The sequence below is a fragment of the Microcaecilia unicolor genome, chromosome 1 (genome assembly GCF_901765095.1).
Source record: "Microcaecilia unicolor chromosome 1, aMicUni1.1, whole genome shotgun sequence".
Taxonomy (NCBI): domain Eukaryota; kingdom Metazoa; phylum Chordata; class Amphibia; order Gymnophiona; family Siphonopidae; genus Microcaecilia; species Microcaecilia unicolor.
The window spans coordinates 488469858-488497851 of record NC_044031.1 but is presented as its reverse complement, the minus strand read 5'-3'; the positions used below and the strand labels follow the sequence as shown (position 1 = coordinate 488497851).

The window sequence follows — 27994 nt, the reverse complement described above, 5'->3', positions numbered from 1 at the left end:
AAATGAGCGCTAAGCGCTATTCTATAAATGGTTGTCCATTCGGCATCATTTATGGAACATCACAGACATGAGGATTTACACCAACTGAAACCTGGTGTAAATCAGGGGCGTATCTGAAAGTCGGCGGTAGCGGGGGCCGAAGCCAGAGTGAGGGGGCACATTATAGCCCCCCCCAGCCGCCGCCATTTCCAAACCCCCCTGCCACCGTGGGTACCTTTGCTGGTGGGGGACCCCAACCCCTACCAGCCGAGGTCCGCTTCCTCCTGCCGCTGCGAGGTTTTTTTAGTTCATCGGGATTCGTCCTCCGTCACTCTGTGCTGCTGTTCAAAGAAGCTGCTAGCTGAATGCAGTTTCGGACTGAGTCTGACGTCGCTGCTGCACGTTGTACGTGCAGGACGTCAGACTCATGTACAACGTGCAGCAGCGACGTCAGACTCAGTCCGAATTAAACTGCATTCAGCTTGCAGCTTCTTTGAACAGCAGCACAGAATGACGGAGGACGAATCCCGATGAACTTAAAAAACCTCGCAGCGGCAGGAGGAAGCGGACCTCGGCTGGTGGGGGTTGGGGTCCCCCGCCAGCAAAGGTACCCACGGCGGCAGTAGGGGGGTCCAGGGCGAAATCTGCTGGGGCCCAGGCCCCTGTGGCCCCACGCAGATATGCCCCTGGTGTAAATCCCTGTGCTCAAAATAGGTTCAAATCTGCCATATTCTGTAAGATTGTGCACAAATTCTTGGAATGACATGACCTACCCGTTCACCTCCCATGGCCACGCCCCTTTTCAGATCTATGCATGAGAATTTACGCACACATCTTTGTATAATAGTGCCTACTGTTTCAACTTAAATAATGCACATAACCCTCTCACTAATCTACTACTGAATTACATAGGAGGAAAATACTTCAGATGCTTAACCTTTCATTGTTAATCCTCTGATTAACTTTATAGGGTTAATGCCTTCAATATCCCACATAGAACCTTTTTGCTCATGCTGTGGATATCAGGCTAGCTCATCACTAGTCAAAAACCTCCAAATTTAACGCTGCTAATTTTGTGTATCTATATTGTATTATATTCAAAAAGATTAGCAGCACTTATCTAAACTGTTAGCAACTTATTTGTTAGCAACAGCTAAGTGCTGCTAATCTTTTTCAATATAATACAATATAGATACACAAAATTAGCAGCGTTAAATTTGAAGGTTTTGACTAGTGGCGAGCTAGCCTGATATCCACAGCACGAGCAAAAAAGTCTTTTGTGGGATATTGAAGGGATTAACCCTATAAAGTTAATCAGAGAATTAACAATGAAAGGTTAAGCATCTGAAGTATTTTCCTCCTATGTAATTCAGTAGTAGATTAGTGAGAGGATTATGTGCATTATTTAAGTTGAAACAGTAGTTAATAGGCAACACAAATCACCTCCTAAACTATCCTATCTAATACCATCTTCTCTAACTCCTCATCCATCTTCTGCGTACTTTTGATTGTATCCAATATCCTGTCATGACTTTGTCATAACAACACTCTGTAAGCCACATTGAGCCTGCAAATAGGTGGGAAAATGTGGGGTACAAATGCAATAAATAATAAATAACATACCATCAGTAACCCAAACTAAGCATATAATAGTGCCTAGCAAGATGTGTGCTTAAATTCTAATTGTTGTCAATTAGCACCAATAATTGATTATTAGCACCCAATTATCAGCACTAATTGACTTGTTCGTCAATTAAACTGTGCACACAAATTGAGCATGCACTAAAAGAATGATGTTTTGCCCCAGCACTATTATGTTCTGCAATCTCCGGAATGTTTTAAGGTAAAACTTCTGCATATTAGCTAAGATATATTTTAAAGTATCTAATGAGCTTGATATTTTTTTTACAGAAATGTTTGGTACTGCATTTAGATGATGTATTTATTTTCATGGTTATGACTTATTCAGGCATGCATATTGTCTTAGGGGTCAATTTATTAAGGTGTGCCAAAAAATGGCCTTCACTGTTGTAGGTGTGTCTATTGGATGCACGCAGGTTCATTTTCAGTGCATCTGCAAAAAAGGCCTTTTTTTGGCCAAAAATGGACAAGCAGCAAAATAAAAATTGGTGCACGTACATTTTGGGCCTGAGACCTTACCGTCAGGTCTCGCACATTAACTGGGTGGAAATTTCAGCGTGCATCCACTGCCGATTACTGCCTGATTAGTGCTATGTGGTAGAAAAAAAAAATATATTTTCTGCTACGCGTATCGGATGCACGTAAAAAATAGAATTACCTCCCGGGGTATACGGTAGCTGAGCGGTAGTTCCAAATTGACACACGTTGATGCACATAGGTGCCTATGCGCCTTAGTAAAAGGAACCCTTAGCAATGAAATATTTTGTAAAATATCTTTGTTATAATTGTGATTTCTGTGCTATATAGTGATTATCTAACTATTGCTTGATTTGGTTTATTTAGAGACATTTTTGTGCTGACATCTTTATTCATTGTATATTGAATCATTTGATGGTAATATTTTTGTCTTTTGTTATGTGCTACATTATTATTATTTTTTATAATTCATCTGTACTGTTTTGCTTGTATTAACATTCGTCAATCTGGGTACAGAGGCCACCAAGCACTGAGTCATTGTTGCTTGAGATAGGTGATGAGGTTTTAGTAAAATTAGATCAAGGTTATGATTCACTGTGGGTTCAGTGTGATCTTACTGCTGCTTTTGACACAGTATCTCATGCTAGAATGTTAACATACTTGAAAAGTCTTGGAGTTAGATCTTCTGTTTTGCAATGGTTTACTTCTTATTTTTCAAAGCGCACACTATCTGTTGGAATAAAAGTGTTTCATCAAAGAAAGAATTGATGAGAGGGTTCCGCAAGGTTCCCTTCTCTCACCAATACTTTTTAATCTATATTTGATCCCATTGGTGAAAATGTTAGAGAGTTGAAAAATAAAATTCCACTTTTTTGCACATGATATAAAACTTGTCTTCATGAAAGACGATCAAGAGGGAAATAGTCTCTAGATTTAACAGCAAACTTGAAATTTTAACAGACTGGTTGGGTGCACATGATTTGATCTTGCATGTGGATAAATCATTGGCCATGTGAATTTCACGCAAGCAATATATGTTGAGGGCAATGCTTAAGATCTATAGCAAATGGCAACCACCATTATGGCAAATGTAAGCCACATTGAGCCTGCAAATTGGTGGGAAAATGTGGGATACAAATGCTATAAATAAATAAATAAATCACTTCTATTGTTGAAGGATTCAGGGGCTTTTCTACTAAGCTGCGTAGATGCCTACACACGCCCAATGCATGTCAATTTAGACTTTCCGCCCGGCTACCATGTGGCCCTTTTGGTAATTTCATTTTTGACACGCGTCCACTATGCGCACCAGAAAATATTTTTATTTTCTGGTGCATGGGTGGTAATCAGGCGGTAATCGGCATTTTACGTGCGTAAACCATTACCGCCCGGTTACTGCGTGAGACCTTACCACTAGGTCAATGGCTGGTAGTAAGGTCTCAGACTCAAAATTGATGCGCAACAATTTTCATTTTGTCTCATGTTCATTTTCGGCAAAAATCTTAAAAAGGCATTTTTTACTGGTGTGCTGAAAAATGATTCTGCATGCGCCCAAAACATGTCTACACTACTGCAAGCCATTTTTCAGCGCACCTTTGTAAAAGGGCCCCTTAGTAATTTTGAGGGTTTGATGTGATGATGATATGAAGTTTAATTTGCAGATGGGGAATGTAGTGAAGTCAAGTTTTTTTCATCTCCGCATGATACGATAGTTGAAACCTATATTAACTGAAAGTATTCTACTGAAATTTTTCATGCTTTGGTAACAAGTAGGTTAGATTACTGTAACTCTGTTTTTCATGGACTGAATAAAACTGGATTGTATAGATTGTGACTAGTGCAGAACACAGCAGGTAGATTGGTGACTGGAAGTAAATGTTTGATCATATTATGCCTGTTCAGCACTGGTAGCATTGGCTTCCCATGACAGCTTGCATAGCCTTTAAAACTCTATGCCTGGTATGTAAATCCTACCATTTGGATCTTCATCTTCCTATCTTTCGAGCAAGTTAAAGAAAATATGCAGCTCAACAAACTGTTCATTCCAGAAAGGCTTTAATAAGCTTCCAGTACTGGATGTGATTGCAATTTCAATTACCAGAAAGAAACTGTTCTCTTATATAGGGCCCTGTCTTTGGAATTCAGTGCCTGAGGACATTGTGGTTCCTCATCCTATTTGGGTTTTCACAATCTTTTGAAGATATGGTTGTTTCAACAATGTTTTGTTTGAAATAGGTTGAGACTAGTAATGTGTTTTTAGGATTTTATGGTATAATGCATTTTTGTATTTTACAATTGTATTTTTAATTATTATTATAAACCGCTTTGATGCTGTGATAATAGGTGATATATAAAATTAATAAATCAAATCAATATGGCCACATTGGACATAATTTGTTTTTAATAAACTTTGGCACTTCTTTTTAGACTATATTGTTTCCTGGTTCTATCTGTTACTTCAACTCAGAGATACAATAAAATAACATTTTTCTATACCATCTTTTAGAATAACTTTTTAAAACCATAAAGGGCTAAATTCTATACATGATGCCTAAAATATTCACACTGAAAAAATACCCACATAAGTAGTATTCCATAAGTCACTCCTTAAAGTGCTAGTTACAATTAAATCTACTTTGTACCAATAAGCCAATTTGCACATCAGCTTATTATTCTATTAAATTGCATGTGCAAATCGGGAGCACGCCTAAATTTCCTCATGTAGTTTTTGGCAACCTTTATAGGATCCGTGGGAAAGTACCTACATATAAAGGAACAAACAAAAGGAGTGATACTGCCAGTGCATACAAGCCAGCCCATAACTCAGTCCCTCTCTGCCTACACACTATTGTATAATGCTGCGCACCCAAAGTGTCCTGCATGCATCCCAAAAGGGGCATGGTCATGGGAAGAGCATGGGCGGGTTAGTGGCAGTGCAGTATTACAGTGATCTGAGGTCACACACCCAGCTTGTGCGCTAAGATTTCAGCAGGTGTTAAGTCCTCTCACCCACAGTTGGGAATTCCATGTTAAGCACTATTGTATAAATGACATATGACGTGGAGACCCCTTTATAGAATATAATTTTTTTTGCAAATGTTTCTGTTGCCTAAATTTCAGTGTCATTTACTGAATCTGGCCCTAAAAGTGCAAAAATAAGCATCATATGATCACTCCATCTCTTTCCCATCAGTAATCTTGGCATCGTATTACTGGACGTGGCAAACATGTGTTTTGACAACCCCAAATATGATAAGTTAAAATAAGAAGTTTAAACTTAATACAGTAAACAAAAGAAAGCCTTTGTGCTTTCACCAATTAAGGTATAACTAGATCCATTTTTCTTGCTCTAGTAATTGGGGCTGTTTAAAAGAGTTATGTGGTAATACATTATATAAGATCTTCAATTATCTAATTTATTTCTTATGAGATCATGGATTACCTACTTTTACTCTCTCTCATCAATCTATCCCTTAACAACGTGCCAAAAACAGAAAGATTTCACAACAACATCAATCTGAAGTTTAAACATAAAGTGATAATCTAAGCCAACCCCGAGAACCACAATGATTTCCTAAAGAGTAATATCAGTATCACAGACAACAGGAAAGGAAAAATGGTTAAAGTGAGAGGTTGTCCTAAAGTCAGTGCAGAGGAAAGCAATCCAATATTGTTAATGGTCTCCATCAGAAGATATACAATAAGAGACTGGGAGTTACAAATAGGTATATTTAAATATTAGGGACATGCATTCATTTGAAATGATATGTGAAATGCCAATGACATTTTCCATGTCATGTGGAGGGGCTTTTTCAATATAGCGTCTAAATCTGACTTTGGGCATTTTGCGGAAAATGTTTAAAAATCCAGTTGTGAACATGGCCATTTTAAACACAGAAAAATGTCATCTTTTTTTTTTCAAGAATGGCCATGTACTAGACATTGCTGGCTCAGTGCATCTATCTTTTTGGACCATTTTAGAAAAAAAATGTTCAAGTGAAAACACACAAACTCAAGCCATTAGGATGCAGGAGGAGCCAGCATTCTTAGTAGACTGGCCATACAGACATCCCAGAAGAGCAGTGGAGCTGCTCTAATAGGACTGGTCATAACATCTGATGCTGTCATAGAGGTTGGTATGTACTGTTTCTCTCCCTTCTTTGGGGATGGGTGGGGGTCAGTGACCTCTGGGATAGGAAAAGGGGGGGTCATGTCTTAATTTCTCCAGAGGTCATCTGGTCATTTAGGGCAACTTTTTCTGACTTAGTTTATGTATTTATTTATTACATTTATACCCCACATTTTCCCACCTATTTGCAGACTCAATGTGGCTTACAAAGTACCGTAAAGGCGTTTGCCATTTCGGTTGATAACAAATACAAGATTGTGTTGTGGTCAGATGAGATAGAGATGAATCAGGATAAAAGGCCGAGTTTTGGCAACAACCTTCATCAAGGGTCAACACTGTCTTTAATGTGAGCTCAATGGGACATAAGTCTATACACAATCAATGAACCCTTGGTTTTCTCCTCCTTTCCTCAGCTACCACCGCTGTTCTTTGGACCTTTGGTTGATTCTGCGTAGCTTTTCTCTAATTTCTTTTCTTGTTAGTTGTGATACAAACAGGTCTAGACCAAAACACGTAAATTGTAGCCCTGGACATTTTTGCTTTGTTCCATTATGGCAGAAAAACATCTAAGTTTTAGAAACATCCAAATCCTGCCCTCAACATTCCTTGGACATGTCCCCATGTGATTTGGATGCACTGAACTTGAACTGCATAGAAAAATGTCTTTAAAATGTGTTTCAAAAATAGCAATTTGGACGTTTTGGCCACTGTTGGAAGATGATGCTGGGCTTCATTCACCTTTGGTCTGTCCCAGTATGGCAATACTTATGTATTTATATGTACTTATGTATTATGTGACTAATCATTCCATAGCTGTTTTGAGTTAAAGTTCTCTATGTTTTTTGTTTTCTTTCCTTTTTTTTTTTTTTTTACTTCTAATTGCCTTTTATGGATCCAAATGTCCTGAGAAGTAAAGGCTGACCACAGACTAAACCAATTTGGGAGATGGTGTTGAGAAAACACTTTATTGGTTATTCAAGGGACCCGACACGGTCCGTGTTTTGACGCACCAAGGCGTCTGCCTCAGGGTTCACAACTGAAATTCACAGAGTACACACGCTAAACAGAATTGCTACCAAAGGTGCACTCTGCAATTCAAATCAAGTTTTCTCCACATACAGACACGAAAGAGAAAATGTATTACCTTGCCGGTATGCTGTGTGATTTTTTTAGGTGGTGGTGTGTCTTAAACAGGATGACCAGGGTCTGGGTGTCATCAGGGAAGTAATTTGGTTCACCTCTGAACAACATCCTTGCAGAGTGATGGACGTTCCTCCACGTGCAGTGCCATGTGCTGACATGTTGCACATGGAGTGAATGTCCTGCCGTTGCCGCACACATTTTCTGAGACATGTAGTGATGATGATGGACATTTTGTGCAGTATATTTTTGAACTGTACAGACTTTTTTTGCTGCTGTTTGAGGACATATTTTCAAGACGTATATTTTGTCTATTTTCTAATCTCTGGATTTTTTTTTTTTTATTATAGCTGTCTGACTGAACATTTTGTGATAAATGTCTCTGGCATCATGTAGACATTATATCGGAAATGCCCCTCATTACATCCTAGACAACCTCTATTGGAATTATGAATCAAGTTCAGCCTCATTTTGAAGCAGAAAACAATGTTCTCATATCTCTGGATATTTAAGCCACATTTGACTTTATTACAAAGACTTTTTGATTTGGACATAGATAGTACAGTCTATGACCAGTTTCACTACTTTAAAAAAATAATAATTTAATTTTTTTTTATTTTACAGATAAATACAATCAAAGATACAACTTTGAAAAGGTAAAAAAAAATGAGTACACCAATATTCAGGAATATATTAACAAATAAAAGGGCCTTTTTTGATTTATAAGAAGTCTTTATTAATTTGTGAAAAATCCCTGTACATCAAAAAACTACAATAAAATAAGTAAAGAATTTTCAGCATATACAACTCTGAAAAACAGAACAATAACCAGACAGAGTCCACTGCTATCAGTAGCTTGAGCAATGACCTCATAATTTTTAAGATTTTTTAAAGATTTCTCTCTTCCCCTGCCTTTAAAACCATACCCGTCCTATCGTATTTTATTATTACATATCAACCACAATACAACTTAACATCTCTTCTCTGATTACAAAGATTACCCCTCTACCCCCTCCCTCTCCATTACCCTCATATGTTACATTTCAAACCCGTGTTTAGTAGCTAAAGTCTATCAATAACCCATTTCGTGATTATAAACCTAGAGGAGCCCAAATCTTGTCCCACTAAAAAGTGGCCTGCAGTATCAGTAGCACAGGACTCTCCTGCATGCTGAGGCCACTTTTAGCATGGCTGAAAAATGGCCACATTTTTCATTACTTCAATTAATGGCCACACGCTAATTCCCAATTAGCGTGTGGCTGTTAGGGCAGGAGCCTTTACGACACCTATTTACTAGGCAGTAAGGACTCCCGCATTAACCACCCACTAATCGGTTAGTGAGCAGTGATGCAGCTGCACTAACCATTTAGCACTGTACATGCCCACTCTACACCCCCAAGAACACCCCTAGCGCTAAAAAGTATTTTCTATTTTTTAGCACTTGGGTAGTGCATGCTGAACACAAAATAATTGTGGAACATCTGAGCGCATCCCACATAGTGGATTTCAACCTGTGGTAAACACACATTCATGCTTACTTAGCTTAGTAGGAGGGCCCTAAAGTAATAACTACTCAATTTAAAAGTCCACATTCAGATGGAGATCCAACAACTATAATCTATAAGAAGCTGGTAGAATAGGAAACATTTTACGAGGAATGGTAGAAATTAAGCCATAGTCCTCTAACCTAACAAAGGTTCCTTTTCAAGATGTTAAAGGATCCAACGAATCAGCAATAGTGACTCCACTACCCTCTAAGAAAAACTGAAGTGTGTGTGTGGGGGGGGGGGGGAGTCATAAAAGATTTTCTGACAGGCTGATTCTTCATGGTTCCATTTCTTCTCTTCCTTTGTGGGGTTCCACTGGGCTCAACCCTACTATAACTGCTATCTATCTGGATCCATTAGCAACTCTTACCCTGTCTTTGGGATTTACCCCTTTACACTGATGATATTCAGCTGTTGAAAGCACTAGACCTCAACAATGCTAACGCCCTGACTGAATAAATATGCAAACATATTATCATTGCAGAGTGGTTGGCCATTAACAGGCCAAATCTGGATCCTGAAAAATTTGAAATGCGCCATCTTTGGTTAACGGATGGAGGGTACCGATGGTGCCATTGTGGGCTTTATTTCATGGAAGTGGGCTACTGCTCCTGATGAAGAAGAATCAAAATGGAGCTGTTGAGCAGAGACCCAAGGATTGACTCTTTTTAAGATAAGTTTTCAGCCCTTTTGTTTTGAACTTATTTTGAGTTTTTGGCTCCTCTCTATGAACTGTTTTATGTGTAGGACAATTTTTGAACTCTTGTTGAACTTTATGTATGATTTATTAACCATTGCACATTTTTAGGTACACTAATGTAAAAGGTTATGTAATGTGAACACGAGCATTTATGCATAGCCCTGAAATATAGGGGGCACTTCATATAAATTGTTCAAAGGCTGAAAATTAGCCTTCACTGAAACCCTTCCTCACATATATAAATATTTATTTTTTGTATGTTAATGGAGTTTTAAATTCTCACATTGATTCTTTCGGTGGGTGTTTATTTGATTGTGTTTAGCATTTACCTCCTCAAACCTTTTAGGGATTTTTGTGATTTCTTGGCCACATATTCCTTTGATACCAGGTAATTTGAATATTCAAGGGACATTAATTCCGATGAAACCATTCATACTAGGAGTTCTGTTTGACTATGAACTAATCTTTCACAAGCATGTATCTAAATCTAACAGAGAAAAAAAAGCATGTTTTCTCTTTAAACCTGATTTAATCATTTCATACATTTGTAGAACAATTGCAATTAGCATCCTTATTTATTTATCTACCTTAAGTTATCCAGCAATTGCAATTCATTCAAAAGAGAGTGGTAAAACTAATTATTGGTGCCACATTCCGATCATAACAACATACGATAAAGCTCAACACAGTAGAAACTACTTATAATAGTTCAATATACACCTGCTCAATGACCTCATTGGTGACTTGTTGCACTCGAGTACCTCAGCTCATGATTCACCTTAATCTTCCATGCTAGAGAAATGTCGTTCTCATAGTGAAAGCCAAGCCCTAGAAGCAGAGTAGGGGAAACATGGCCCATGTTGGCTGTGTGGTCCATGGAATGCTGAATGATGCATTTTAACAAAGATAAGTGCGCTGTTTATTTTATCCTTTGCAAAATGGATTAAAGAATTTAAAACAAAAGGACATTAATAAGACAAGAAGTATTTATAATAAAGTTTTGTAAAAAAGTAAATTTTGGACCAATGAAGGTTAAGGTGAATCATGAACTGAGGTCCTCATGTGCAACAAGTCACCACTGAGGTCATTGAGCAGGTTTATTTTGAATAATAAGTATTTTTTCTACAACTGTGAGCTTTATTGTATATACTGAAACCTCGGTTTTCATCAATAATCCGTCCGAAAACAATCGGCGAAATCCAAAACCGATAAAAACCGAGGCAATTAACGAGGACACCCAAAATCAGGAGAAGGACGTCCATCTTCTGATACAAATAGGGAGATGGACATCCTTCTTTTTCGATGAAATCTGAGGCAACCAACGAAAACCGAGACAAATTTCTCATCGAAAAAAATCTACGAAATCCGAAACCGACAAAAACCGACATCAACGAATACCGAGGTACTACACTGTATTGTATTTGAGTGCTCCTGATTTATTCTTCACCTATTTAAGTTAACATGTTTCGATCATGCCACCACTTTTCATACTGAGGAACTCTGATTTATATTTAATTTCAAATTGTCTTTTTAAGTTTTGATGCTACTCTGGACTATTAGTTTTTGTCTCTGATTTACTGATACCCTGTATTTTCACAGATTCATCTAGCTCTTCACAGCTATAGGGTACTTTTACCAAGGCACACTAACAGATTATATTCCTATGGGCATCTTATCATTTAGCGCATGCTAATCGTTAGTACGCACTAACGGGTCCTTTTACTAAGCTGCGGTAGGACTAACGAGTGGGTAACGCATGCCAATTCAACACTACCGTCGGGATAGCATTGATGCCCGTATAATTCCAAAGTTGGCGCACACTGTTTCCCATTCTCTTCCACGGGGGCATTCCCAGCGGTAATCAGCAGCATGGCCATATTGCCGGGCAGCGAGTGAGCCCTTACTACCAAGTAAATAGGTGGCGGTAATTCCGCATTCTACTTTTAATATTAACGCATGGCCATTTACTGCCCTATTAAAAAAAGGCCTTTTTATCCACTGCGGTAAAAAATGGCCCTGCACGTGCCAATTTCATGCGCCCACACTAATGCAGGCCACTTTTTACAGCAGCTTAGTAAAAAGGCCCGTAAATCTGTTATCATGCCTTAGTAAAAGGACCCCTACATTTGTTAGTGATCGCTGATTTTACTAAAATTCCACTTCAGACTAAGAGACGTGGAGGGGCATAATCGAACACAAATGCCCATCTCCATGGGCGTCTATGTCCGAGAACGGGTACGTGAAGGGGCGGGACAGACCGTATTTTCGAAATAAAATGGCCACCCAACTTTTTTTTTCGTTAATACGGTTTGTGCCCGACAAATGCATTGGAGTTGTGCGGATTTGAGCTGGGCAGTTTCGTTTTTCAGCGATAATGGAAACCGAAGGCGCCCAGCTTAAAAACAAACAAATCCAAGGCATTTGGTCATGGGAGGGGCCAGGATTCGTAGTGCACTGGTCCCCCTCACATGCCAGGACACCAACCGGGCACCCTAGGGGGCATTTGTAACAAGTAAAAAAAAAAAAAGTAAAATAACTCACAAGTCCATAGCTCCCTTCCTTTGGGTGCTGAGCCCCTCAAATTCCCCCCAAACCCACTGCCCACAACTCTACACCATTACCATAGCCCTTATGGCTGAAGGGGGGCACCTACATGTGGGTACAGTGGGTTTTGGGAGCGGTTGGGAGGGCTCCCATTTACCACCACAAGTGTAATAGGTAGGGGGGGATGGGCCTGGGTCCACCTGCCTGAAGTCCACTGCACCCACTAACAACTGCTCCAGGGACCTGCATACTGCTGTGATGGAGCTGGGTATAGCATTTGAGGCTGGCATACAGGCTGGAAAACAAAGTTGTTAAAGTTGTTTTTTTTTTTGGTGGGAGGGGGTTAGTGACCATGGGGGGAGTCAGGGGTGGTCATCCCCGATTCCCTCCGGTGGTCATCTGGTCATTTAGGGCACTTTTTTGGGGACTTTTTTGTGGAAAAAAAAGGGTCCAAAAAAAGTGACCTCAATTCGCGCTAAAAACGCCTTTCTTTTTTTGATTATTGGCCAAAGGCGCCCATCTCTCCTCGGCCGATAAATATGCCCCAGTCCCGCCTTCACCATGCCTCCGACACGCCCCCGTGAAGTTGAAGACGCCCAAAATCGGCTTTCGATTTTACCGATTTGGGCGCCTTTGCGAGATGGGCGCCTATCTCCCGATTTGGGTTGAAATCTGGGCGCCCATCACTTTCAAAAATAAGGCTGATAGCACATTTGCAGCTACTGCTCCGTAGTTATGGAATACATTGATTATCGATCTTCATTTGGAGTTTTTTCACAGTTAATTCAGGGCTAATTTGAAAGCTGACTACTTTACTCTTGCCATTCCAGGTTGATACCACTTTTAGGTATCTTAAAATATTGGAATGACAGTGTACCGTATATCTACTAGTCAGGAATGTCTTCCCTGCTGATATGCAGATATGTTTTCAGGATCCAGTAGAAGGGTGATACAGAAAATGAACATAAGGACATTTATTAGTTACTATTAAGTGGGGGGGGGGGGGGGGGTTGGGGGGGTTCCTATTCTACTTACTTTTATATCATTTTTGTTTTTATGTTATAAATGTAATTTTAAATATTGTAAATCACTTATATTTTTTTAATTCATAGCACATCAAATAAAATTGAACTTAGTAGATAGAACTATTATGGATTAGTAGGGTACCTTTCCCTGCTGATATGGGGGTGTTGTGGAGTGGTGACACGGATCTTGTTGCTACATTGATAGTCAGGCAGACTTGTTAGACATCATTTTCTCATTTTGGATGCATATTAGATTGTAATCTGAACTAATTATAGGGCCTTTTTACTAAAGTGCAGTAGGTCTTGGTATTTTAGCACACAGTGTAGAACAGGAAGTGCAATGCTGTTGGATGTGTGTCTAGCAGCTGCCTAGCTTTTAGTGCAGCCCCCACACAAGCTCTGCGTTACCACTGACAATCGTGCTATTTGCCACAGCTTGTAATATGGGAGCAAGCTAAGGAAGTAAAATAAATATATAAAGGCATGCGGCCATTCCCATGATGGTGCACCTCTACAACATCTCCCACTGTATCCAAAGAGGTGTATTTTCAAAGCACTTAAACCTATGGAACTTTGTAAGTCTAAGTGCTTTTAAAATTAGCTCCAGAGTCTACCCTGAAAGCTGATACCCAGTGAACCCCTCCTCATATGTGATCCCTCTTCTCCTGCCCACCGCCACGTGTGATTCCCCCCTTCTCAGCCCTGCCACTCCAACAATCAAACCCCATCCCTTTGATCATAATCCTCCCCACACCCCCCAATCTCCCCCTCCGGTACACACTCAGGGGTTGCTGAAAGGTACCAAATGAGGCCATGCAGCAACAGTCCCCTTTGCTGCTACAAGGGATCAGACACTCATACTGTATTGGGAGAAGTTGGGGAGGGGATTAGATGTGATGGGGGAGGGGTGCCAACACCATCTATTTTGACAACAGTTGTGTTAATGGACAGCAGGTAGCATGGGTACACTTACTGCTTCCTTTTGAAATGGTGGTAAGTGCAACCACACTACTGACAGCCAACCATACCTCCTCCTGCCTATGCCACACCCAGATCCTACCCACTCTCATGTTAGGCAGCTAATACAAGATTGATAAGACAAAGACCGCCTTGTTAGCGCAGGAGACAGTAGCACAGGCATGCTAAAACCCCATGTTAGCTGCTTAACACAGTTTAGGAAAAGGGCCTCTAAGTTTAACTTGAATTTCTGCTTTTTCTATTGTGGCTCTTCGTGGAATGCTTTACTGGTGGTACTGCAAGCTGTAGTTTACTTCAGATTTTTAAAATTGCTGCAAGCCATTGGTTTATTGGTGACATTTGAGTAGTTTTATGAATGGAGATAGTTTTTTTTTTAGATGTCATTCAATGTTTTCTCTTTGTTCGTCTTATTTTTCACTATGTGTGACTTCTTTTTAACTGCCTAGATAATAATTTTTAACCGGATGGGCAGTCTGTAAGATTGTATTAAATTAGAGAGACTGGAGATGTACTTTTTATCATGTGAACTTTCAGATCGTACAATGGAATGTTTTTTTTTTTAAATTCATATCCACTTTAGTTATAAACTAAAATTCACAGTGCCACTTCTATCTACAAGGCATTTCTTTTTAATAGAAGTAAAATCTTCAGACACATTTCTAATCTCAGGTATGGTGTATTTATGCTTGTCAAATTCAACCAGAAGCTATTTGTCTTTTGAATGATTTGCTGGAAAGGTTTAAACTTTTTCTTTATCTTCCAAACCTCCTGTCAACTCTAAGAGCTGGTTTCACTTCATAATGAATCAACGATTTTATTTGAGCCCTATTATCAATCAGTTTTATGTTTCTTTGAATGAAACAACAAAAACCTTCTTTACACAGACTAGGGTGATATTTCATGGCTTCCTAGCAGTGAACCCATAAAAAGAGGAATCAGCCAATTCCAGTGAGCAGTTGTTGGGTCTCAATTGATTCATTCAGTTGTAAATGCAGCTGTCCAATATAATGGGATTCACCAACAGAATAATTACTTGTTACAGTAACGTAACAGTTAATTGTGAATTTGTTATTATCTAATCAGAACCTAAACAGAAATCATTATGCACACATAGAGCAAATAATTTATATTCTGGATACAAAAGTGATTACCAAAAAAAAGTACATATTCTACCATGTTAACTTAAACAAAGTTTATGTAATATATTGAAACAATTATATAAAAGGGATTGATGTCCATCCTCCTACCACAGACACAATAACTCTACAAAAAAAAGAGACAGAAATGTATCATGTAGATATAAAATGTGAGTATCTCTGAAGCTTAAAAATAAAAACTGAGACTCCACAAAAAATGTCCATTACATTCTATGGTAGACAAAGATGTAGAATGCTATCGGTGTTCCATTCCAGACAATCTTCCATCCCCCTTGCAATATGTTAGCACAGAGTAATACAAACATACAAAGACTAGGAAAAATAATAGATGCAGCTAGAGATGGGCGGAACCAAAAAGCATCTTCAAAAACATTTTCACTTGCACTTCCAAAGTCACATATATCTTCATTTCCATTCACACAAATACACAACCAATGTGTGTCTACACTTCTATAACCACCATACCCTTTCCCCCTATATATTCCCCTCACACACCCATACACAAACCCTTCAACAACCTACCTGAACTTCCCATATACCATAGCCACCTATTACTCACTCACATACCCACACTACCCTATATACACACAACAGAAATACTCTCCCTTTCTCTTCTACTCATTTACCAATACTCCCACCCAATATTCATCCTACACATACACACAAATATATATACAGATCCACAATCTATCCACACCTACACCTACACCTATACCCCTTCACATAAGCCCAGAATCCATATACTCCTACATAACACAACTCTACACACATGCATGCCTCTGAGTCACCTACTCATGCACACACATATAGGCAGCATGTTTTTTCTAGCAAAAAAGGTGCCAGTACTCAAATGTCAGGCCACCCTTCAGGGGTGGGGTGATTACTGAGGGACCCACCCTACAATAGCCAGGCCTCCTGCAATCAGTCACAGAATCTGACTGATTACAGAATTGATGTATAGAGCCTGAGCTCTTTCATTAAAACTTGGGGTCCTTGGGTCAATTTTAGCAGACAATGGAAAAGGTGCCAGTACTCAGTACCCCCAAGTACCCCCTCAAAAAAAGCCCTGCATATAGGACTAGATTCTGTATGTGGTGCCGTAAAAATTGTCACAAAAAAAAATACGCCTAGGCATATTCTATAAATTACACCTAAAGTTGAGCATGGTTTATAGAATATGCCTAGTGGCCGTCTGCGCAACTAAATTTGGTTGTGGACACTGACGCCAAGGAAAACTTGGTGTAAATGCCAATGCCTAAATTAGGTGCAGAGTAGGTGTATTCTATAACAGCATGTGTAGTTTTTAGAAACACCCATGACCCAACCAGCAGGTAGTGCAGACACATCAGAAGGAGGAGGTCAAATTGGTCACTCTGAGGGCTCACAGGAGGGCACTGTGGGAGAGGAAATACATTCTGAGGACACCAGCCAGGAGCCACCTGCAGGGGATGAATGGCAAGAGCAATTGGTGTAGGAATCCACCCTCCACGACTTTTGCAGACGGCCTAATATAAGCAGAGAATGCTGATGAGGAGGCACAGTCGGCATGTAGGGGAGCCACCCATGTGCTACGGCTGGCCAACAAACTGCTGGGGCAGAATTTGCAACTGGTAGACTACTGGCAGCAGAAGCTACAGCTGCTGAGAGAGGGGTTCCAAGTATAAAATAATGCAGGCAGCTTCTGTGAAGCATGCAACATGCAGCAGGAGAGCTGGCAGGCAGCCCAGAATATCTGGCAGAAGCTTCTGGGGACCCAGTGTGATTTCTGGGATTACACGGAGGCCTTGTTGATCACACTGCCCACAAAACAAGGCCACCAGTCCTGCAGCAACACCCTCCACACCAAGTGGCACCGGTGGTCATACCACCCAGCTTCACAAAAGTCACCTCAGCTGAAGAGCCAAAACTGCTATCCAAGTGTCCAAGGATGGGACTCACAGCACCCCAGCCCAGTGGGATAACCATGAGACCAGATCCTCAGTGGCAGCAGATGTTCCCGTGCTGGGTGCTAGGCCCAGCAGAAGATCAGCCACCCATCCAGTCAGTTCTGCAGATCTCCAGGGTGCAGCAGAAGCAGTAGGATGGACTGATGTCTATGAGGATAGTGGGAGCCCCAAAGGGGAGGGCTCTGACACACTTTCTGCTCCTCCAAGGCCTGGTCCATCGCTAGCAGCTCAGAGATGGGGTGGGAGAAGTGGCTCCCAGACGGGACAGGGAGGGAGAGAATGATGCAGGTTTGTGAGCCACATAAATGACATGCTGTGGTAGTATGGGCTGGGGAGAGGGGGTTGTTTGTGTGTGTGTGTGTGTGTGTGTGTGTGTGTGCATGTGCGTGTGTTCCGGGGGAGAGGGCTGTATGCTTGTGGAGGGTTGGTGTGTGTGTGTGTGTGTGTGTGTGTGCATGTGTGTGTGAGCAAGGAAAGGGTTTTGTGTGCTTGGGAGAGACTCTGTGTGTGTGCGTGTTTGTGCATGCGTGCAACAGGAGAGGGTTACATGCTGTGGAGAAGGGTGGGGGTTTGTGTGAAGGGGGAAGGGGTTGTGTGCTGTGGGGAGAGGGAGTGGTGATGGGGACAAATATATAGTGCACTTACCTTTACTGATAATTGGTGAGAATGAGTCTTGATCTGGCACAGACCCTCAGCTGGTATGCTTCCTCATTAGCTCTGTGTGCAGGAGTGAGGGTGGGAACTCATCTTCTGGGTCCGATGGCTGCTGCTGTGTTTGCTATCCCTCCTCTGGCAGGATCTATCTTGGAGCATCCCTCTGGAACTGTCCAGATATCTGAATCGAATCTTGAACTATCCATAGTAGCCACACTGGGTCAGACCAATGGTCCATCTTGCCAGTATCCTGTTTCTAACAGTGGCCAATCCAGGTCACAAGTACTTGGCAGAAACTCATATAGCAGCAACATTCCATGCTACCAATCCCAGGATAAGCAGTGGCTTCTCCATGTCGATATCAATAGCAGACTATTGCTTTTCTTCCAGGAGCTTGCCCAAACATTTTATAAACCCAGATATGATAGCTGCTGTTACCACAGCCTCCGGCAATGAATTCCAGAGTTTAACTATTTGTTAAGTGAAAAAATATTTCCTCCTTTTTGTTTTTAAAATATTCCTATGTAACTTCATTGAGTGTCCCATGGTCCCCCCAGTCTTTGTAGTTCTTGAAAAATAAAAAATTGATTCACTTCTACTTGTTCTACACCAGGTCTGTTATAAGATGGTGTGGGTGCTCATATGCCTCTTGTGGTACTTTTCCTCTACCTCATTTTTGGGGTGGACTGAGTTTTGAGCCAGGTTGCCTCTGTCATTTGTGGGGGGAATGGGGGGAAGCAGAATCACTGTTGTGGGTGTGTATTGGCTGGTAACGTGACCTTGTGGAGGTGGGATATGGTTTTGGGTTCTACGGGCATCTACAGGGAGGAAGTGTATTGAAGATTAGGAGGGGGAGAGGGTGTGGGGTTTGGGAATCTCTGTACTGCTTACCTAGGAGCCAACCACCAATGATCTCCCCTCGGTCAAATCTGTGGTAGTTTACTGAATGCTGGAGGATGTAGGCAACTTGGCTGGAGCCTAGGTAATGGCCACTCACATCAACAATCTCTCCCTGGGCATCTCACACAACCTGCATGTCCATGAAGTGAAATGTTTTTCTATTCTTATAGGTCACCTCATGTGCAGTCAATGATGCCTGTGATCAAGGGGAAGCAGTCTATGGTGTAGAACTGAGCCATGTTGTTCTAGAGTGCCTGGACGGCAGTGAGGAAGATAATATAGTGTGAGGTGTGGGTGAGAAAGGCATCATGGAACTGGGCAAGACAGTTGGAGATGGTGGGCTGGATGAAGCCTGCATTGACTGCTAGCACTGACTAGAAAGTGTCATGGCCAGAAAGGGAAAGGGAATGGGACTTGATATACCGCCTTTCTGTGTTTTTTGCAACTACATTCAATGCAGTTTACATAGTATATACAAGTACAGTGCACTCCATGTAAGTGCAAGTCGGATAAGCGCATGCTCTGTTTAACTGCATGCTGTACTTCGGTCCCATTTTTGGCACCGTCAGTTTCTATGGGGACAAACTTAGGTTTAGTGAACCACTGATAAGTTCAAGATTTGCTTATATGCATGGTTCAAGACTGCTCCTCTGCAGGAAAGACACCGCAAAAGCAAATTCATGGAATATGCCAGGCAGAATAAGCGAAATAATGTTGTCAGAGCGTACACCGGGGTCGTTGTTGCGGCGGAACTGTAAGACTTTAACACTGGCTGAACGAATAGAAATTCTTAAAAAATTAGAAAACAAACAAAGTCAAGCATCTATTGCTAAAGAATATGGTGTCAATCCCAGTCAAATTTCACGTGTCTTGAAGCAGAAAGACCAGCTTCTGGAAGACTGGTAAAACAATACAAATCCACAACGGAAACGAAAACGGGCGGGAAAAGCTGAGGAGGTAGAAGATGCTCTTCTTTGGTGGTTTTCTCGAGTCAGGAGAAGACAGTTTCCTGTCAGTGGTCCACTGCTTATGGAGAAAGCTAATCAGCTAGCTGAAAGTCTTGGACTAACTGAATTCAAAGCCACTGTTGGATAGTTGGAAAGATGAAAGGAGAGGAACAGCATAAAATTCAAGAAACAGCATGGTGAGAAACAAGATGCTGATGACTTTGGTGCTGAAAATTGGGTTGTTTCAGTTCTTTCTACCATCTTGAATGAGTTTGCACCTCGTGACATTTTCAATGCTGATGAAAATGGTCTTTATTGGTGAGTGATTCCTGATGGAACACTTGAATTCAAACATGCCGAAACTACTGGAGGTAAAACATCGAAGGACCGACTGGCAATCCTCCTTTGCTGCAATGTGGATGGGAGTGAGAAGTTGGAACCACTCGTCATTGGAAAGAGCAAACAACCCGTTACTTCAAGAAAGTTAAGCGACTTCCTGTGTCATACGAGGCTAACGCAAATTCATGGATGACTGGGGAAATTTGGAAGCAGTGGCTAAAGAAGTTAGACACTAGAATGCAGGCACAAAAGTGTCAGATTTTGCTGCTTTGTGATAATTGTGCTGCACACAGGGATGATGTCAGGCTGTCTAATGTCAAGGTGGTCTTCCTGGCACCAAACACTACCTCTCTGATCCAACCTCTGGATCAGGGCATAATAGCCATTTTCAAACAACATTATTGGGCTCTTGTGCTACATCGTCTGATGAGAGTTATGGATGTGAGAGAAGATCCACCAACAGGTGGAAAACTCAAGCACCCCACGAGAAAAAACAAAAGTGTATGAAAAAGTGGGAGTACGACCAAGGAAACCAGAAACTGGAAGATGTTCTTAAAAAAGACTTTATTAAAGGTTAGAAGACTCGACACGTCGTGTTTCAGCCGTCAGGCCTGCATCAGGAGTCTATAAAAAGTACATTTATATATGATATGTGTAATAAAAGAACAGAAGGAATATTTTAAATAAAAGAGTTAAATAAAAAAAGTTAAATCAGTAAATACAGTAAATTATATGAACTCATGAAATGATATAAATGATAATTTTGTAAAATAGTATAAGGAAATGTTAAAAAAATATAATAATAAGTATCTCAACTGTGTGACCTTCCCTTTCCATTTAAATTTGCCATTTTTTACATATTCCTCTTCCTTAAGCTATGCGGTTATGCATTATGTCAAAAATTATTCCCATGGTTTCCCTATACTTTTTATAGTTATTTCTATTTATGTGGTTGTTATCAAACCTCTGGTCAATATTATTATATGCAATTGCATATGCATATTACTCCATTTTAGCACATACATAGATGTATTTACATACATATTTTATTATTAATTTTAATTTTAAATATTTGCTATTTTAATTCGTCACTTGCTCTCTCTATTTATTATGTATGTACATTTCATATTATTTTGTTTTTATTGTTTAGATTTACATGCACATATACATTGTGGATTTTTAACTGTTACTGCTTGTATAAGACTTGTTCTTGTACTTTACAAATTCATATATAGCATTTTTATTAGTTTATTATATGTATGTGGTTCACTTTCATTATTATTATTATATTTTTTTAACATTTCCTTATACTATTTTACAAAATTATCATTTGTATCATTTCATGAGTTCATATAATTTACTGTATTTACTGATTTAACTTTTTTTATTTAACTCTTTTATTTAAAATATTCCTTCTGTTCTTTTATTACACATATCATATATAAATGTACTTTTTATAGACTCCTGATGCAGGCCTGACGGCCGAAACACGACGTGTCGAGTCTTCTAACCTTTAATAAAGTCTTTTTTAAGAACATCTTCCAGTTTCTGGTTTCCTTGGTCGTACTCCCACTTTTTCATACACTTGAGCGTTATGGATGACCAGACTGGCAAGGGTAAATGTGTAGTTGAACTGGCTCATAATCTATCACTGTTGGATTCCCTACAAATGCAGAAAGAAGCCTGGAATCATGTTACACAGGCAACCATTGTGAACTGCTACAAGCAGGCAAGCTTTGCTAAGGATGTGGAGAGGGATGAAACAGATGCAGCTGTTGCAAATGCATCAGATGAAGAGGTCACTGGCATCCCAGCCGGTGTTACTGAAGAGGAGTTCCATCGCTACGTAGCTGTTGATTACGATCTACAAACAGCTGAAGACAGCACTGATGTTGAGATATGCGCCTACACACAGGCAACACGTCTGATGATGGAACAGATGAAGAAATGAGCAGCAAGGCACATGCTGACGAAATTCAACAACCTCCTCCTGTCACTTTTGCAAGAGCGCTGGAGAGTCTCAACACCGTGCGGGCCTATCTGGAGGCCACTGGATGTCAGTGCTATGACAGTTTTTTACCGTCTAGCAGACATAGTCTATGGAACTCACAGACCCAAGAGTGTACAAAGGACTATAACTGATTATTTCAAGTAAGCCTAATGTCAGTTAACTGAGACTGTATACTGTATGTATAATAATAAATAAATAAATAAATAATAAACCCATTACTTCCCTCACCCGTAACTGTCTTGTCTGTATTATTTAGATTGTAAGCTCTTTTGAGCAGGGACTGTCTCTTTGTATCAGGTGTTCAGCGCTGCGTGCATCTGGTAATGCTATACAAATGCTAATAATAATAATAATACTTGAGTATTGTGTTCAATTCTGGTCGCCGCATCTCAAGAAAGATATAGTAGAACTGGAAAAGGTACAGCGAAGGGTGACAAAAATGATAGCGGGGATGGGATGACTTCCCTATGAAGAAAGACTAAGGAGGCTAGGGCTTTTCAGCTTGGAGAAGAGACGGCTGAGGGGAGACATGATAGAGGTATATAAAATAATGAGTGGAGTGGAACAGGTGGATGTGAAGCATCTGTTCACGCTTTCCAAAAATACTAGGACTAGGGGGCATGCGATGAAACTACAGTATAGTAAATTTAAAACAAATAGGAGAAAATATTTCTTCACCCAACGCATAATTAAACTCTGGAATTCATTGCCGGAGAATGTAGTGAAGGCGGTTAGCTTGGCAGAGTTTAAAAAGGGGTTGGATGGTTTCCTAAAGGACAAGTCCATAGACCGCTACTAAATGGACTTGGGAAAAATCCACAATTTCGGGAATAACATGTATAAAATGTTTGTACGTTTGGGTAGCTTGCCAGGTTCCCTTGACTTGGATTGGCCGCTGTCGAAGACAGGATGCTGGGCTCGATGGACCTTTGGTCTTTTCCCAGTATGGCATTACTTATGTACTGTACATATGTTTATCAGCTTCTTTGGGTCACAATGGTTAAGTGCACGCTCTGGTTAACTGCATACATTTCTTTGGCCCCAGACCCTTGCACTTAAGCGGATTGCACTGTATTTATTTGTACCTGGGGAAATGGAGGGTTAAGTGACTTGCCCAGAGTCACAAGGAGCTGCAGTGGGAATCAAACCCAGTTCCCCAGGATCAAAGTCCATTGCACTAACCGCTAGGCTACTCTTCCAGAAAGGCGAGGGAGGCATTGACTTACAGGTGGACTGGCACAGGATTACTCATGCATATCCTGGGCTGGAGGAGGGTTTGTAGTTGGTCTTAGAGGTGCTGTATGGCAGCCCTATCAAACCGGAACCTAGTAAAGCTTTTCTGGTTAGTGAGGTCCAGGAAGCGGGTATGGGGCCTTAATAGGGATGTCTCCTCTGGGACCTCCCCTCCAAACTCTCATCCACCTCCAGCAAGACATGAGCCATCAAAGCATGCACAACATCCATTATTGCTGTACAAGTGTCCTAACACCACAGGTGCAACCCATTAACCCCAGAAACATCACTGTACATACCTCCACCTGTTGCATCTCATGAGACCCAGCACCAGCACACAGTTGTGAGACACACACCAGCTGCCCAAAACACTCACTCTCCCACCACCAACAAACAATCCAGACACACATACACCTTCAGCACTAAACACTCTCCCAGAATGAGCAAATAGTACTCATACAAACACAGCAGCAGCACAAAACACTCACTCTCCCAGGAACAGCACACAGTCCTCAGACAAACAGCAGCAGCACAGAGCACAGTGAAAAACAGGGGCTGGACAAACAGAGGAACAATGATAAACAGAAGTCAAACAGGAAGGGATGTAGAATGGGAGGTTGTTTAATGGGAGATGCGGGGGTTTGGAAACAGTGAGGATTTGGTGGTGGAAGGGGTGAAATACAGAGGAAGGGATGGGTGTGGTGGGGGCTAGCACACAGAGGAGACAAGGCAGGAAATATAAGGGTCAAAAGGTTCAGACTGGGACATAGACAACAAAGGTAACAAAGGACTCAGCAACTGTTCACTATTTCTTACAAACGACCACTTCCACCTCTCCACTCTCCAACTCAGCAAAATCACAAATGAGTCTAAAGACAGGCTTAGGCTTACCCTAGATGCTTTAAAGCAGGTCTAAATCTGGGCATTTTTTTCTTTCTGCCCCCAGGAAGTCATTTAGCTATCCGTTATCTGCATTATGTATTCATTATGTAACACAGCCTCCTCTGGGAACGTCTTCTTTTTGGTGGCTAGCAGACTTGGGTGGGTTTTTTGTTGATTTGATTATACACTTTAGATGGGTTTCTGTGAAAAAATATGTTATTTGCCCATTATGCCATTTTTGGATGTTTTTCTGTTTTGAACATGAGCCCCTTATTGTTTTATGTAATGTGTATGTTTACATGTATACTGCCTAGAACCTTGATGATTTGCAGATATAAGCTACACTAATGAAACAAGAATGACGTAGAAGAAACCCTTGATCATTCATGCAAGTTTGCCAAAATAGTTCATACACTTAAAGAAGCATTCACGTATCTCTGTCCTCATGTGACCGTCACCTCCCCATTCAAAGAGTCCGACAGCATTTTCATAAAAGTCAACTTGTTGTAAGACTACAGTAAGATAGCTATATCTGAAATAGAAATAAATAATATCTAAACAGTAACCTACAGCAACGGAAGAAAATTCTACTTACACCAGAATAGAAAGGCTCACCAGACACACAGATCACATCCTGCTCCTGGATCATCAGTATGTCTCTGGCTAAGTGCAGCCGCACTTTGAAAGGCTCTTGATTACCATCCTGCAGCAAACAAATCCCTGTCTTTGTCTTCAGGGAAAGGAAGAGAGAGAAAGGCTTGCTTAGATTACTGATTGTTTTTAATAAACACATATAAAGAAAAACCATTGACATTTTAAAAAGTGAGACCTAGATGCAAGAATGTATTAACCTTTGGAAACCTAGTCAAAATGAGATCACCAGATAAATAATGGCTTTTTCTGATGAGGTGCAAGGACAACATAGTCCAGTTCGTGTTGCAGTTTAGTGAAGAGGTAAACTCTTGTGACAATGGCCAGAAATATGTTTTGTGGAAAAGTAGGGCAGAAAAAAAATGCAAAATATCTATTATTCAGTTTTCTTGTTGAAATAGCTCACATTTTCCCCAAGGACTTAATTTCCAGCAACCTCAACAGATGAAAATTACACAGGGAAAAAGTTACCAGTATCCTTTTTCAAAATTATACAAACAGCCTCACTTGCAAGCTGTTCGGATGTGTAGTTGTTTCTGTTTTATATGGTGCTTTCAGGCAGTCTGCCTTACAAGAACAAAACCTAGTGGGAGCCACCACTGGTCCCCAGATGTTACAAGCAGAACACTGTGTTGCCACAACTTAATGGATCTAGCACAGCATTTCCCAAACTTTTTGCACTCTGGGACTGGCAAAATGGCCGAGAAACTCTTTGTGGACCAGGACCCCTTGCCCCCTACTCAACTTTTAAAAAATATCTGAGCTGGTGGGGATCCCAAGCTCCTCCAGCAGAAGATCTCTCCCCAATGGTACCGAAAATGTGGCTTTCTACCTTGGCAGTCTGCGGCAGTTTCCTGAGCCGCCAGCACTGACACATACTTAGGTTTTGTGCAAGTGCTGAAAACCGAGGATGTGCGGATGCCGATGTTGGCAGCTCGGGGAGCTTTCACCGACTGCTGAGGTAAAGAACAGCGTTTTTGGTGCCATTGGTGGTAGGTCTTCAGTTGGTGGGGCTGGGATCCCTGCCAGCTACCACAAAAATGAGCTTGTTTTTCACAGATCAGCAAAAATGATTTTGCAGACCGGTACCAGTACACAGACCGGTTGTTGGGAAATGCTGATCTAGTAGGAAATAATAATATTACAATGCACATAATGTGCTTTTTCATATAGTTTGATAGCATACAGGTCAGTTTTCAAAAGTGATCTAACTTTAAGGGTTGGGGAACAAGATATTTCAATTTAAAAATGTAACCTTACCCCTAAATTTAGGAATTTAAGGGGCCCTTTTACTTGAGGGCATTAAGCCCTAATGCATGCTTAGAGCACGGGAAAATGCCTACCACAAAGCATGTTACAGCATTTTGCGGTAATTTGTTATTTCCCAAACGCTAACCCCCTAATTCTATAAAAAGTCACCATAAATTGCACATGCAAATTTGGGTGTGTGCCCAATTTACATGTGCAATTTAATTGAAGAGCTAATTAATGTCAATAATTGGATTTTAACAAACAATTATTGGCACTAATTAGATTTAACTGGCATTTATGCACATAAATGTAGGCACGGGATCTGCACCTAAAATTTATGCATGATCTGAAAAAGGGGGCACGGAAATGGGAGGGTGACGGGTCATTCCTAAAATTAATGTGTTTTTATAGAATAATAAGGATATGTGCTTAACATAGGCGCATACATTTGCACCATGTTTCAGTTGGTGTAAATGGCTGCTTATAATGAGCTCATTTTACTATGCAGTGGTAAGCCCAATGCAGGCTTACCGCTCGCTATACAGGAAATACCGCTGTATCCCAGTGGTCTTTCCCACCCCTAGTTTGCCGTCATTTCTGGTGCTACCCGGTGGTAATCGGGAAGTACCGCGTGTTGCCCGGTTACCACTGGGTTAACGTGGGAGCCCTTACTGCCACCTCAATGGGTGGTGGTAAGGGCTCCCTTCGAAATAGCCATGTGGCAAGTGCTTTACTTGCCACACGCCCAATTCCTGCAGGAAAGCGAAACTTCCCTTTTACCAGCTGTGGTAAACGAAGGCCTCGGTACATGTGTAAAACACGCGCCAACACCAGCGCTGGCCCCCTTTTTCCACAGCTTGGTAAAAAGGGCTCAATGTTAGGTGTGATTCCCTGGCATAAGCGCTATTCTATAAACCGCGAAGTGCGACTTATAGAATAGAACTTTTTTCAATGCCAATGTTTTGGCACCATATATAGAATTGACCCCTAAGTGTGCATTTTTTTTAATGTTTTTTTTTTCCAGAGGGGGCATGGGTAGGGAATGAGAGTGGAAGCATTATTCAGGTAGCATGTTATGATTACCATGAACTACCTGAATAATGCAGATTTTACACAGGAACATGTGCTCTCCCATGTTAATTATTTGCAGCTGCCTTGCGCTAATAGCAGCATTAGTGCATTACCTGCAAATAAAAACATGAAAAAGCCTTATTCTACTGATGCATTAAATATGGGCTTAACACGCAGCAAAGTCCCATATTAAAATGCATTAAGCCCATGTTTTTTTCCAAAATATTTTTATTCAGGTTTTCAATAAAAGATATAACATTACAAATGTGAAAATCAGACAGAAACACAATCAATGTATGCATGAGTAATTATATAATAACAATAATAACTGGAGAACATCACTGAAAGCACTTAAATTGTGGTTGTGACAGGTTAATGAGGGTATATAAACAGAATGTTGCAATAATGAATGAGAAGTTAATATGCAGGTCAGTGCTGGATATTATCACAATAATTATCTGGAGGTAGCCATACTTTCTGAGAATGAAGAAAGCTGTGAAGGCAAATGGAGTTAGCATTTTCATATTTCCAAATTGCACATAGTTGAGACCACCATTCAAAGCAATTAAGTTTTGAATTATCTTTCTAGTGAAAGATAACTATGGGCCTCTGTCACTAAACAGCGCTAGCGATTCCCATGTGGCAAATGAAATGCAGCCCATTCAAAATGAATAGGCTGTGCCGCATTTGCTGCACCAGGAATCGCTAGCATGGTTTAGTAAAAGAGGCCCTATATGTGATGCTGTAGCGATCATAATGTTGAATAATTTTGTGAATTGTTCAGGGATGAGG

General features: G+C 40.7%; 1 protein-coding gene across 1 annotated transcript in view; it reads right to left on the bottom strand.

Annotated features, from left to right (window-relative positions):
- The window catches only part of SNTG1 (syntrophin gamma 1), a 734999-nt gene that overhangs the window by 563121 nt on the left and 143884 nt on the right, over positions 1-27994 (bottom strand). Inside the window, exon 3 of the mRNA XM_030214286.1 lies at positions 24825-24959. Within this exon, the coding sequence (XP_030070146.1) occupies positions 24825-24959 (135 nt within the window). The remainder of the gene's footprint in view (positions 1-24824; positions 24960-27994) is intronic.